The sequence below is a fragment of the Vigna umbellata genome, chromosome 2 (genome assembly GCF_029865625.1).
Source record: "Vigna umbellata cultivar VRB3 chromosome 2, Vumbellata_1.0, whole genome shotgun sequence".
NCBI lineage: Eukaryota > Viridiplantae > Streptophyta > Magnoliopsida > Fabales > Fabaceae > Vigna > Vigna umbellata.
Window position 1 is genome coordinate 51,036,165 of NC_142166.1, and position 14,497 is coordinate 51,050,661.

At 31.7% G+C, this 14,497-nt stretch overlaps 1 protein-coding gene across 3 annotated transcripts; it reads right to left on the bottom strand.

Moving 5' to 3' along the window:
• Positions 1-839: 839 nt before the first annotated feature.
• LOC124839068 (ATP binding microtubule motor family protein) lies at positions 840-10,834 on the bottom strand. 3 transcript variants are annotated; one of them, XM_047314809.2, is made up of 23 exons: positions 10,364-10,834; positions 10,066-10,265; positions 9,230-9,353; positions 9,048-9,142; positions 8,138-8,273; positions 7,504-7,569; positions 7,275-7,337; positions 7,065-7,115; positions 6,811-6,893; positions 6,582-6,720; positions 5,764-5,806; positions 5,323-5,477; positions 5,004-5,192; positions 4,226-4,329; positions 4,037-4,109; positions 3,427-3,533; positions 3,257-3,332; positions 3,038-3,144; positions 2,871-2,946; positions 1,816-1,967; positions 1,617-1,695; positions 1,379-1,459; positions 840-1,278 (listed from the first exon to the last, which is right to left on the bottom strand). In XM_047314809.2, exons 1-23 carry the CDS (start codon positions 10,820-10,822, stop codon positions 1,213-1,215), a joined length of 2,724 nt encoding a protein of 907 aa, XP_047170765.2. In that variant the 5' UTR covers positions 10,823-10,834; the 3' UTR covers positions 840-1,212. The 3 variants fall into 3 exon arrangements, with proteins under 3 accessions (XP_047170765.2, XP_087963514.1, XP_087963515.1); XM_088107388.1 differs by having other exon boundaries at positions 841-1,459; positions 3,436-3,533; XM_088107389.1 differs by lacking the exons at positions 840-1,278; positions 1,379-1,459; positions 1,617-1,695 and adding an exon at positions 2,681-2,770 and having other exon boundaries at positions 1,837-1,967.
• Between the last annotated feature and the right edge of the window lie 3,663 nt (positions 10,835-14,497).

The window sequence follows — 14,497 nt, forward strand, 5'->3', positions numbered from 1 at the left end:
AAATATATATTTTAGATTGTACAATCTAAAATATATATTTTATTTTACATTCTAAATTATGTTTTTTTCAAAAAAGAAGGTGACGAGTGTAGAGAAAAGTAGACAGAAAGAAGGTAATGATTGGGGCCATTGAAAATGGAGGAAGGGGCTTCAATGGAGGTGGAGGAAGAAGAGACGTTGGTGGAGAAGAATGCGTTGATGGAGAGGAAAAAGAAGATAAGGACAAGAATATCTTTTCACATGGTCAATGAAGGTGCAAGGATAAATGTATGGAGGTGCAACAAAAAGTATTCATCAATGTACTCTTTATTTCCACAAATAAAATAATACCAGTGAAAACATATAAGTGCATTTACATCTTTATTATATATATATATATATATATATATATATATATATATATATATATATATATATATATATAATATTAAACAATTATATAACCATTATTTTCAAAAGAAAAATTTAGTTATTTTAAAATAAAAAAGAAGTTATTTTATTATTTATTTTATTAAATAAATAAATAAAATTTGCTTTAAAAGTTTCCTTGAATAAGCTTTATGTGAAAATTGTTAATTTTTGGTTTATACTTTATACGAGGCCTTATTGAATTGAAAATAAAAATTAATGTTTACGGTTTATAAAGCGTCTTGTCTCAACTCAGCAAACAAATATGCCACGTGCTAGTGATTAGGTAATATAACTTTTCTAACTAGTAAATCAAATATTGTATCAGGAGAAATAAAGAAAGAAAAGAAAAATCAAACATTTAATCATAACAAGTTAGATACAATTCGAAATATATATTTTTCCAAACCTCTTTCACATTTGAACAGTTTTTACACATAACATACTGAGCAAATATATTTATATTTTAAGATTTAACATTAATCAATATGTTCATAGTAGCATTACATTCTACAAAATTGCTATAGGTAAAATAAAAGTTGGTATTCCTCATATCTTCGTTCTCAGACAACTGCTGAAAAGTAAATAAACATTTCTTGTAGACAACGAAAGTGAATGCAGCAGCATGAACTATGTTTGAATGGCAAACCAACGAAACCTCGTATATACACACGATATACAGTTTACCCTGTGCAGTGTAACTTAAAAGTGAAGGTTGTGATGGATACGGGAAAATTTTGGTTTGTTCCTCGCTATCATCACTGTCAAAGAAAAACAAGATTTACCAGCAAAAAACTAACTTTGTCATCGGTAATTGGCTAACTGCAACTGCAAGGCAGAAGATACATTCCAGAGAGGCAAGTCGACACACTGCACAACAAGAAGTTGACATATCTATCCCATACTTTTTTTCTTAGAAACAAAAAAGGGTTAAATGGCTAAGCTAGCGATGAAGATTGCTTTTTCTAACTTGCAGCAAGTGTAGCAGAGAGATGCTTCCATTTGATCTTTGAGGTTCATGTGCAGATAACTTCCTTGTGCCCCGATTCCCCTGCAAATGCACGACAGTGTTGTGTGTTTACTCCTAATTCACTGTCCTTTCTAGGACTCTTAACATAATAGTGTTGGATAACGGTTTGTAATTTCGTGCGTGTTCGCTGTAGTTGAAACTGAATTTACAAATTCAAATATTAAATTCTTTATGGTACCTTTAATTTCTCAGATTCGTCACAGAGATCAAAGGTACTCAAGTCCCTTGATAGCATAGAAGAGGAAGGCATAAGTGTCCTGATTTCGACAACCACAAAAAGAAAAATATAAACTTCGTTAATGCTGAGGAAAAACAAAATGTACAAGGTTAGAATGTTAAACACCACTCCATACTCTTCTACCAGAAACACCACTGACCTTTTTGGCTTAGGAGGTTTGCGAGAGATATCGATACCAATCTTATAACGTGGATCCACAAGGTTGTCTGTTTTAGTAGATGAAGCATCTTTGGGTGGTGACAAAGGATCCAACTTGTCATCTTCTGTCGACGATGACGAAACGAACAATTCCTAAAAGGCGAAACAAGCAGGGAAACCAATGTCATGTAAGATTTTCATGTTGAATTAATATGAACAATGATTGTTTATGGATTACATGGTAGGACCACAATTTATAAACACTGGGTTTTTCATCAGTCTAGGTCAATTCTGCAGTGTCCTTTTTTTTTTCATGAATTTCCATTCAAAAAAGAATAGTAGCTGAAATTAGTTCATAAAATTATTTGCACCATTTAATTTAATTTTATAATTATCAAGCGTCCATTACTTTAGTCTTTATCTTGGTAATTTCATGGAGTAAAATGATTCATTATTTGATAATTTCAGGAACAAATGCGATTTTTTTTTTTTGTAATTTCTGACACGAAATTGACCGGCACCTATCATTTCAAAGGTTGATTTATCAGTCAAAAAGTCAATTAGAAAGCCATAATTGGATGAACAATAGAAACATATCTAATCCCGCCATCCCCACCCAAATTTCATTTCCCTTATATTCATATTTAGATTCCAGATAAAAAAATATCACTTATAAAAGTCTAGGTTCTTTTTTAAATATATAGAAATATTCATGAAACTTTAATTAGCATTTAAACTATGATAACCACCCCTTTGTGACAAACTAATTCGTTGTTTGATCCTTGTTGAATTAATCTAGTCCGTTTCCAATATTTCAAATAACCGAGTAGTTAGTTAGTAACAATATACTAAGAGATCAAGCTAACCTTGCATTCTCACTAGCTGAGTTTCTTTCATGTCACCCTAATTTCCTGAACTATATGCATACACATTCTGAATCCTAGTTCACCATTGAACTGAAAAATTAGAAGTCAGCTAAGGCACAATCCATCCTTCAATGAAGCAACGTATAAAATTTTGACTAATACGCATTAACATAATAGAATTTCAACTTACACTTGGTATCTTGCGCACAGCCTCAATCTCTGAAGCATTATGATCCTCTGCTTTTGACAAGGAGATTGAAATTTCCCTGTAACGTCACAACAAGCAAGAAATAATGAGTAAGTATATTAGTTCACAGCCAACAAAAAAATGAACCAACCATTCTTCATAATACTAACCTATCCGACTTTTGACAATCTAACTGGCTACAGGAAGTACCAAGTGTAAGCTCTTCATCTGACAGGTCAAGTCTAACCTCAGACAATGACTGCACATCAAATGATTCCTAGAAAGAATGGACAAGCAAATATTTTTAAGAAAGAACTAATGGGTGATCCTCTAAGTAAATTGTAAACTTAAGAGAATTGACTCATTTAACATATAGAATGTCAACTTACACTTGATCTCTTGCGCACAGCCTCAACCTCCAAAGTATTATGGTCCTCAGCATTTAACAAGGAGGTTGAAAGTTTCCTATAACATTACAACAACCAAGAATGAAGGAATCAGTGTATTAGCTCAAAGCCAAGAAAAAATGCATGGGCTCATCATTCTCCATAATATGAACCTATCTGACATGTTGGCATTTGGCTGTGTACAGGAAGTGCCAAGTGTAGGCCGTTCATCGGAGTGGTCAAGTGTAGCATCAGACGATGACTGTGCATCAGATGATTCCTAGAAAAAATGAACAATCAAACCAAATGCATACATACATGATTACTTCGCAATAAAAATACAGCTTGCACAAAGTTTCAAGAAAGAACTGCGGATGAACCTTCTTCCCAAATAAATACACAAAGTATGATAGCTAAGTTAATTCAAACACGAGATGAGGTACCCCAAGCAGTATAACAGTTTTCTTCTGATCTGCTGAGGCCTAATTTAACTAAAAACAAGACATTAAACCGAAAACCAAAAACTATATTTAATAAATCATTAAGCCTAATTTAGCTCATAATAGCAACAACTATATGATAGAGGAAAGTAGGATTTGGGAAACACGTTAGTTTATCAATTCAAGCTAACTTAGCTTGCCGCTGATATGATTTATTTTATGTCAGTCTCAATTCCTTAACAATATGAAGGATCATTCTCAAGCTAAAGCACAGTTCATCGTTTAACTATCGAACCCGACATATGGAGACAATAATTCAAGCAAAATGGAAAAGTCAACTCACAGTAAGTATCTTGCTCCCATCATCAACCTCCGAAGCACTATGATGCTCAGGCTTTGTCAAGGAAAAAGCCTCCCTGTATTATTATTCCAGGTAGAAATTAGGAATAAGAATATTTGTCGAAACTCCAAAGCCAAGAAAGATAACCGGGAGTTACATTTGAACGATTACACTCTTCACAACAATACTAACCTATCTGAGTTTTCAGAAGATAACTGCGTACAGGAAGTACTGAGCTCATCTTCATCAGACTGGTCAACTCTAGCCAAAAATGAGGACTCTGAATGAAATGTTTCCTGGAAAGAATGGAAACCAATTACATATAAAATTGTTATCTGACTAATGTTTGTACATATTTTTGGTGAAGAAAAAAGCTAGTGGTTGATTCATTTCATATAATATGCACAAAATATTCACATTAGATGGGATGATTTTAGTAGTATGATTGTGTTAATCTAATCAAGCGAAGCCTAAATTAGCCCGCTAACAAAACATTAAACCATTACCTAGCAATAACCACATGTCAGAGGGAAGTAAGAATCAGCAAAACAGGTTAGCCAATTATTAGGTTCAAGGTAACACAGGTTTCCACTACATGAAATCATTTCATGTCAAACCAACTTCCTCAACTACATGAACAACACCCATTCTCAGACTAAATTTATTATTGAAACAGCAAAATCAGGAATAAATCAACAAATATGGTTCAAGCAGATTGGCACTTGCACTACGTAGTTACCAAATACTAATAAAAAATAGTCATTGCATAAAATGAAGCCAAAACATAACTAATTTCCAGAGCTGACAGCCTAGTTTCCCCTTATGCTCAGTAAGTTATTTGATACAGTAACCTTGCACCCCATCCAAAATAGCAGCTCTTGACGAACATATTTAAGGTGAACGAGCAATGAAGTTGCACCTCACTAATCTTCATACAAGGAAGCATGAATTCAGGAAAACTGTACTCAACCTGTTGCCCTGAAATATGTGGTTGAACCAGACTGACTGACGAACAATATTCAGGATCATTTTTTATATTTCCTACTTTGCAGCAAGTACAATTTGCCTTAAACTCGTTCAACTGTGTTTCTATCTTCCAGTATTTTGTCTTTTCATTCACAATGCTTTCTTTGAGACTTTCTATTTCCATTTCTGCAACCTGATTATGAATAAATAAATACATTATGTGCAGATACATGGATTGCCAACAAACACCACAGTCACATGTAATGAACGAGAAAATAAATTAATGATCACTTTAAGCAAACATACTTCCTTTTTCTTATTACCTTCAGCTTGGAATTATATTGCTTCAGAACATTCCATATAACTTTTGCAAAATTCTGCATTATAATGTGGCTCCTCTCACTCGGGACTTGCCTATCAAACTCCGACTTTAAAGAGACAGAACTATTAACATCTAATTTGCCGAGTGCTGAAGAGTCTGCACAAAATCAAAGTTAGGACCCAGACATTAATTACCAGACCAAAGGATCGAAAATTTCTAAATTAGAACATTGTAAGAACTGCCTAGTTTTAGAATGCAAAAAATTAAATCTCACACCAATGTTTGAACATTGGGTCCTCCTTCTTGAAGGTCCAATGTTCAAATTGATATGTATAAGAAAAGGCATTGGGTTATGCTATCCTTGACCTTGTTGTGCAGCCTGCCGTTAAGGGAAAAAACAGAACAGATAAATTTAACACAGTTTTTAGATGTCCTGTATTACCTTCTGTAATGTTCTCCCTTTCTTCGGCACTGTTTTTATCATTCTGAGGGAAAAAAAAACTTATATTCAATTAGTAAGTAAAAGTCAAATAAAAACAAAAAATTTATTCAGTCCATAATCTACAATTAAGATTGTTCCACAAGTGACAAGACGATGATCATTAACAAATTTCAAAATCGGTGAAAGTGAAGGACACACAAAGTACACAGGGTATATCAACAGTCAAGAGCAAAGTTTATCATAATTAGTCATGAACACACCATGCTAAGACCTATTTACTTTCACACAAACACAATGTACTTAACACAAAGATGAAGTTCTCTGACCTTTGTGTAATCTATTTAAGCCTCTCTATGCACAATATTAATTTATTCATGTTAGTTAAACCACAAAGTATATCTAAATCTTAAACAATGACCCCCCACCATATGCTCCCATATCCCAAGTCTCAATGCTCCTTTTCTTGAATTAACATCTGATTCCCTTTCTTTTTTGTCTTCATTACATAGATGTTCTTAATTTTAAATATTCACGTTAACAAAATCCTGAATAGTTTTCATGCAGATTTCTGACAATTTATAGATGTAAATTGTCTTGTAATACCCGAGTTATAAAACCTCACTACCTATTCAAATAGAAAAATTGCTTATGCTAAGAGGCCAATGTCAATGTCATCCACTATAAAAGAATGTTTATGCTACCTATTCATATACCATTTCTTACATGTATGACCAACATATTCAAAAGCAATTTTTATGATAATGTCAACAAGATTTTCTATTTTAAACAAGGATGCAAGCTAGGATGTAGAAGAAAACCTGCTTGGTATGTTCACTAACAAGTCTCATTCTCTTCAAATTTTCTGATAAAGGTGATAGTTTTGAATCATCCATTATTGATGAACCTTGGTAATGCCTTTTTTTTGGAACTATATTTGATGGTTCAACTTCATTGTACCTAAAAAAAACAAATATAGATACTTAGAAATCAATCAGAGGCAAACATGAAATCCAAGTAAGATCATGCAATGAAAATGAAGAGTTTCACTTGATCTGCATGTAAGGAGAAGCTTGTCTCAGTAGATAAGAAGTATCAAGATAATCTTCTTCTCCAGGTTTTGCGGTTAAAATCTATAGACAAAAGATGTAAAAGTTAACAAAAGAAACTAGTAAAATTGATGATTTTGAAAAAAAAAAATTATACCAGAAATGCATAGGATTCTCATGAACGGAAAACACCATATGGGTAAGTATAACTTTGATAAGCTTGGAGAATGAAGTTTGAAAGCAGTATATACATACCAAGGACATGCGCTTCTTGCCCTCCAAATAATCTCGCAGGTACCTGGTTAACTGCAGTAGGTTAGACAAAGTCAAATTTGTTAAGCAGTAACTCATCCCCATTTCATTATCTAAAAGACATTCCTAAGCAGATAAAATGAATAAGCTTTTAGCCTATTTTTGTTGATATAAAATTTGCAAATGACAAACAAAGTACATAAAAAAAATTACCATGGAGCTCTGGAAGTGCTTCTGCAATGGTTTCTTGCGATTTTTTTGGTGCTCCAATAATGACTTAAAACAGCACAAATAATTCATAAGTAAGAAGAATGTAAACGCAGAAGAAAAAATATATTCAAAATTTTCTAAATTTATTGATAGCAGTATAATAATAAATATAATTTATATCTACTAAAAGCACAATAAATTGGATTCATGGCTTGAAGTATAGGCTACATACTCTTAAGCATAACCCAAACACCATTAATGTGTTGTTGATAAAATTGCTTTCATGCAATCTTGCTCCCTACAACATCAAAGAAAAAGGTTGAGATGGAGTAAAAAATATATATACAATAGCAACCAACCATATTATTCCAGGCCAGATATAGATTCACTGCAAGGATCAACTAGCCCCACTAAAAAAATCGTAGTAAAACGTGCAAATTGGATTCAAGAAATGATGACACACTTGTTATTTGAAATTGCACACAAATATATTATAATTAAGAGGCTTTGCCTTTCTATTAGATATTAAATTGTTAAATTTTATCCAGACACTAAAGAATTTCACTCTAGTAATTAGTAAAGGCTTATACTTTTCAAAAATTATGAAAGCTCCAAAGTAAAATTGATAGAAATCAAGAGCAATTTCTTATTGGAGCACAAAAATCATGGTTCATAGAATATAAAGGCTCGGTAATTTCTCTAAGCTAACGGCTACAAAAGATAATAAATCTGTTATACAAGAGACAACAAAGAGGGTAATGATATGACATGTAAGAGATCATTCATATTACATTCCACAAATGAAAACAGCACAATACCCCCAAATAAATCCTATTACTCAACAGTAAGGAAAGAACGAAAAGAACCTGATTCCCTGTTCTTTTTTCTCTTTCAGCCCCAGCAAGGTCAATGATAGTCAAAACAGCACTGTTTGACTTAGGATTGACCACCCCTTTACATTTTGGGGGAGCATCACAAATGTTAATAATGCACTGTGATCGGCTGCAAGTACAAAAGAGAAGAAAAATAAAAACCTTAAGATTACACTATTGGTTGCATAATCTCAAAGCTACTAGCAAGTCATTATCTTGTAACCCATCCTACAAAAATTTAACTGGACTACCACCTACTTCCAGCTCATTTATTCGGAATAAATACTCAGTTGCACTTCAAGGTCAGTCCTTTTCTTTTCTTCCCATTTCTGGATGAAATCAACTATGGTTTAGCATCCTAAAAGGTCAATGATAGGAACTAACTGAATCGAAGTAAAACTTCAGGGATCATCAACCCTGAAAGTTGACATCTCTATCATAGCATTGCACATGAAAGTTGACATCTCGTAGCTTTCACTCTATCAAACTAACCCAATGGTAATTCTTATCTCTTTTTGATGGCTTCACTCATATACAATTATCTATTTTACACCTTAATTCAGCCTATAATAACCCTTTTCGTAGTCCAAACCTAAATAAAGCACCCATTATTAGGACTTAGGTACACGAGAGGAGTTCATCCAAGAAGATTAGTTCAATAGATAAGAAAATTTCAAGATTTAAGAACCACACCAAGCAACATTGTCACACCCCTAATACCCAAGTCCCTATAATATAATTTGAAACACTCTACTATCAGGGGTTGTGATGTTGTAGTTTTTAATACATTTTAACTTGTGATACAAAGAACATTAGAAGAGGTATTATTAGCATTCCTTTCTTTTATTTTTATATTATTTTAGAGAAAGATGAGACATTCCTACATCCCTATGTAACATCATACCTCGACTGACTGTTAGTGTTTGTCATTGCAGTAGCACGTTTAAGCGTTGCTTGTGCAATCAAGGACTCTGCCTGTTCCTTATTAGAGATGGGAACCTGTTCAGACAATCACAACAAACATAAAATCAACACCAATCATATTACACAGCAGGGAAAAGCAAATACACAGATTTAGCTTTATACCTCTTTCAATCCCTTCACAGAAGATTGCTGCATGCTTATTTCACCTCCATCTGATAACAAATCGAACAGTTTCTCTGCTTTACCTCGTTCAGAACATATCTCAAATATTGACATGTAAAAGGTTCTGCAAATTACACACAATGGCAAAAAATTGACATTTTATTCAACCAAACAACAAACTGAACCAAAGTTCGTAGTGTTTTTCAAACTCTAAATCTTGACACTGTACTACCATGTTTATGTTGACAGTGATAAGAATATTGTGCTATCAATTTTACCCATTACATAAGTTTAGTGTGTGTGGGTCAGTACTGCAAATTTGATTTTGAATGAAATTGATTTTAAAGTGAAGCAATTTATGCATGAGTAAAACCAAACTCAGAAAAACGAATTATAAAATCTTTTTATCCAATAAAAAGTCAGTTAAAGTTGTTTCTACTCAAATATTTCTGGACACAACCAAACATGTGATCATTTGCATTATATCTCATTAGCTAACATTTCAATGTAATTTAGATAACTCAATATAAAACCAAACAGGAACTTATTGCGTGTTTGATTTGGTGTTCACAGCTTTGGATCTAAGTTTAGAATCGGAAAGAATAGAAGTTATTCAAAGTAACTTCAGTTGATATGTGGATCCTGAATCTGCGTTCGATTATCCTACAGCAATTAGGTATCTATTGCGTTCAAATATCACGTTTGACATCAATTAATTGTGATTGTAATCAAATATATAAGGCATGCTATGTCCTAAGTCATAATCGAACATTGATACTTGTGCTGCTTAACTCAAGTTTATTTGTAACAAGTAAATCGGAATTAATGCAATGTACCTAGATGGTTGTTTGACATGTGGCTCAGCGTCCTCAAAAATATGGCGTAGGGCAAGAGGTACCATTCCAGGATCCCTAGGGGTTCCAAACACGGTGTGAGTCTTCCCAGACCCACTAGGTCCCAATGCAGCAAGCATTCCACTTTTACCCCCAAGAAACTCCTCCACCAAAGGTTTCATCATTCTCTCGTACACTTGAAACTAAATTCTCAATCACACCGCTACTGTTAACTAAGGGAAATAAAAAGAAAAAAGAAACGCCAATGACGAAAAACTGAAAATGGAGAGAACATCACTACCTGAGATGAACCCGAAGAGAAAACGTGCGAGAAGCCTCCGTAAGTCTCCGATTTGATTCGCTTCGATTCATGCCAGCTAACGGGAGTTGATAACGTCACTGACTGCGAGTCGTTGACCGTTACACACGTGCTAGAGTTCTTGCTCTTCGAAATTTTAGCCCCCGCCGCGGGCACGTTCTTTTTCGCGGGGTTCTGAGGCCACGCACTCTTACCTCTCACGCGCGGTGCCTGAATGGGCGAAGAGGAAAGGGGTCGAATTCGGAGGAAAACCTTTAGATTTTCGTTCTCCGGTGACGTTGAGGGCTTTTGTGGCGGCAAAACGTCGTCGTTTGGAAATACCGATATTTCAGGTAAGTCGAGGCTTTTCGGCGTCATTTGGGGAGTGGCGCGAGCTCTCCGGGGAGGATTCCGACGAACGGTGATGATGCCGGGGCACGGTGGCGAAGTGTTTGAATCCATGGTATTGGTCCGTTGAACTCGAAAGAGCGGAAGTTTGAGGTTTAAATTAGGTACTTTTTAAACTTATGTTTTAGTTCATACTGAAAATTCAAAATTCAAAACTTTAATTGTCACACCATTTTTTAAATTTTATTATAAATTTTTTTATTTGAATACAAAAACTTTTATAAACTTTCAATTTAGTATTTTTTTTAAGTAAAAACTTCTTAAATGAATAGTTATATTTAATAAAAAAATAGTTTTTATTCTTAAAAAGTCAATGTTAAATCTTATATAATATCAGCGTATTTCATTACGGACAAAAATTAAAACACTCCGATGTTAAGGTTATAATTTAGATATGACTTTACAGAAAGTGTTCTTGTATGAAATATGATGGAATGTGAAAAATTAACTAATCCTATTTATAAATATTAATTTTGTATATAAACAAATACTTTTTTTCATTGGCGTTAATAGAAATGATGTAATTGTGGATATGCTTATATGTGTTTATTTTATGTTACAATTTTATAAAAAAAAATGTCTGAAAAGTCAAACATATAAATAATTAATTATGTTATTACATTATACGCTATATAATCTATTATGGGGATTTTTTTTATTGTAATAATAATAAAAGTAATATATAATTAAAAATAATAAATAAAATTGTAAACAGCTTCAGTTTTATATTCAATTTCATTAGCAAATTACACGAGATATTCAATCTTAAATCTGATTCGAAAATTTAGTTCTTAGATAACCTTTGGGGTCTTTTTTTTCATGTACATACATCTAAATTTTTAAATTTACTTATTTTATTTATTTTGAAATTTTAATATGATAACATGTTATGACTACAATTCAAACAGTCAACCATTAAACCGTGTATTATATAGTCATTTAGTTAGTTACAACTTAGATGGTTAATCGTCCATAAAAAACAAATTATTAAGATCAAATAGTTATTTAAGGACCGAACTGATAGTTTATTAGATCATATTGTTTAAATAAGAGCAAAGTAGACCAATCATAAAATTGTTTTACTTCATATCAAAATAAGCCCATTCACAGTAATCAAAGTAGATCAATCCAAAATCTGTTTTATTCAAAGTCAAAACAAAATTACTCACGTTTAAATAATAATTAAACCAACTTTAATTAAAAATTTACCACAAAATTTATAAAAAAAAAAGTTTGAGACAAAAAAAATATAAATTTTGTATTTCAAAATATGTTATATTTCAAATAGTATAATTTGAATATAAAATATATTTTATTTTATATAATCTAAAATATAATTTTTTATATCATATAATTTAAAATATGTTTTTTACTTTACGAATAGAATTATATAATTTATAATACAAATTTTATTTCAAATTATATAATCCAAAACATAAAATAAAAATATCTGTACAATTCAACATGTAAAATAAAAAATATATTTTAAATTACACAATTAAAATTATATTTTTTGAAATGTAAAATAAACTCTGTCTGGAATGGTAGGAAAAATGAAGGTCTTGCTTGAATGAATTACACCCCTACTCCATGAAATGAAGGGGATACGGGAGGAAGAAAAACACAAACTTTTCTCGTAACAAAATTGTAACTTATATTCAGGTAATAATGTTAAAATAAAACTCGCTACATTAAGATTGTTATTTTAATCTTGATTAAATATGTAAAAGGTTTAATCCTTTCCTACATCCCTATTTATGTACGAATTTCTCAATTGGGTCCTCGTTTTTTAAAGTGTATCAAAATGGTCCCTAATTTTGAAAATTGATATCAATTGAGTCATTTCCGTTAAGTTGGCTGGACGGCGTTAAAAAAATTGATGAGTGCGATGCTGAGATGACGAACGAGAGCTCGTCCACCAGCGAACGAACGCTCGTCCATCAGCGAACAAACGCTCGTCGACCACCGAACGAACGATCGTCCACCAGCGAACGAACGGTTGTCCAGCTCTCTGGTGGACGAGCGTTCGTTCGCTGGTGGACGAGCGCTCGTTTGTCATCTCAGCATCCACTCATCAATTTTTTTAACGTCGTCCAGCCAACTTAACGGAAAGGACTCAATTGATATCAATTTTCAAAATTAGGGACCATTTTGATACACTTTAAAAAACGAGGACCCAATTGAGAAATTCGTACATAAATAGGGATGTAGTAAAGGATTAAACCTATGTAAAATGAATATTTCTATTTAAATATATTTCCATCAATCCTTTTAGTTATGGGTTTAAGGTTTTTGAATATTATTTTTAAAATAAACATGATTTTGACTTTTTAATTTTTAATTATACCATCAAACGAGCTAAATGAGAGATACTGGATCATTAAAGCTTTGTTCACTTAAATGAATTTTGGGGACAGTGATTGAATAGATTTGAGAGGATTTGAAGGTAATTTTTTTGTTGTTTATTTGAATGGAGTTGGAGGTAAGTGAAACTGAATTTGAAAGTAAAATTTGTGAGAATTAGTGTAGGATTTAATAGATGTGACAGATTAAAAAATTCTACTTATAAACCCACTTTCACTTACCTCCAAATCCACTCAAATAAACAATAAAAAATTTACCTTCAAATTTGTTCAATTACTTTTCGGAAATTTATTGAACCGAACAAAGTAACAACAAACTTTTGAATCTTTTTCTTTTCCTTTTATAATAATGTTATAGCTTAAATTCGAATAAATTTTCGGTTGAAATACATTCAACTTGTCTTAAAAAAATGTTAGGTGATGAAAGAAGAACTGGTATTTTTCTATTAACTGGAAAGCTATTTTCCAGAAAAATAAAATAAAATATATAGAACATCGTAAACACTGTATATTATTGTGTTGTGATTGAATGGTTTAACCTAAATTCAAAGTGCACATCGGGTGACAACGATGCCAAGAGTCAAGTAACCGACCGACCAAGAAGAAAATCAAGACTGTTCATTATAAAGAAGTTAGTCTTTTATTAAAATTATGTATAATATCATTGTTTCTATTTCAAGAAACAGTCACACACGTTTTTCATTGACCTGTTTTTCCTCTTTTTAAGTGACTTTTTTCTCTCCTTAGATCTAATTCAGGTTAAACAAAAAAGCTTTATCCCAAATAATTTATAAATGAAAGTAGTGACTAATTGGCTCTTATTTATATGTTTAGTGGAAATAGTCAATAGGTCACTTTCAACCAATTATAAAATTGTGAGATTAACATTGCATTCGGTATAAATAAGTAAAATTATTTAAAATATACAATTTATCTTATTAAGAATGACAAAAAAATAGAATGGGTATGAATAACGTATGATATTCAATCTGAAAAAAAAAAATACATGTTACCGCTTTCTTAGTGGTTAAATATTCGTTTAAAAATTTCTCACGAATATTTTAAAACTCGTTAATATTTAAAAAAATATTTTGTAAATTTTTAAATAAAATTACAAAACAAAATATAAAATATAACATAAATAAAAAGTTTATTTAAATTTAATAAAATATATATTAATTTAAATTTAAATTTAAAATTTAATTTAATAAAACATAAATTAAACTTTTATTTTAATTTTTAGATAATAAATATCAATAAATACAAATAATATAATACTTATATTTAACCTATTTATAAACAAATATTAAAATATTCATGTGAATAATAAATTTTTGAAAATACTAATTATTCATACAAATATTCA